The 361-nt window shown below is 79.2% G+C and overlaps 1 protein-coding gene across 1 annotated transcript in view; it reads right to left on the bottom strand.

The window, feature by feature from the left end:
- Positions 1-361, bottom strand: part of LOC115549402 (carboxyl-terminal PDZ ligand of neuronal nitric oxide synthase protein) — a 27,431-nt gene continuing 27,070 nt past the window's right edge. The window contains exon 10 of the mRNA XM_030364550.1: positions 1-361. This exon is cut by the window's right edge and continues 222 nt beyond it. Coding sequence (XP_030220410.1) covers positions 18-361 — 344 coding nt within the window. The 3' untranslated portion in view covers positions 1-17.

Raw genomic sequence — 361 nt, 5'->3', positions numbered from 1 at the left:
GGGACGGGGGGGGGGCCCTACACCGCCATGTCGTCCCCTAAGCTGTCGGACGGGCCCTCCGCGTCGAGGACGTTGGCGAGGCGTCCGAGCGGCGCCCCCCCCTCGCCCCCCGGGCCCCCCCCCTCGCCCCCCCCCTCCCCGGGCCCCCAGCTGTCGCGGTCCTCGCTGTCGTCCGTGTTGGACTCGTACTCGGAGCCGATCCCGGACTCCCGGAAGCGCAGCAGCTCCAGGGCCCCCAGCGGGGAGCCGTCCTCCCCCAGGCCGGGGGCCCCGTCGCCGGGGGTCTCCCCCAGCTCCAGCCCCCCCGGCCCCCCCAGGGGCCCCCCTGGGCCCCGGGCGGAGAAGCGGAAACACTCCAGCC

Source organism: Gadus morhua, chromosome 8 (genome assembly GCF_902167405.1).
Source record: "Gadus morhua chromosome 8, gadMor3.0, whole genome shotgun sequence".
NCBI classification, from domain to species: Eukaryota; Metazoa; Chordata; class Actinopteri; order Gadiformes; family Gadidae; genus Gadus; species Gadus morhua.
The sequence above is the reverse complement of the archived record's forward strand: the minus strand, read 5'-3'. Positions and strand labels throughout refer to the sequence as shown.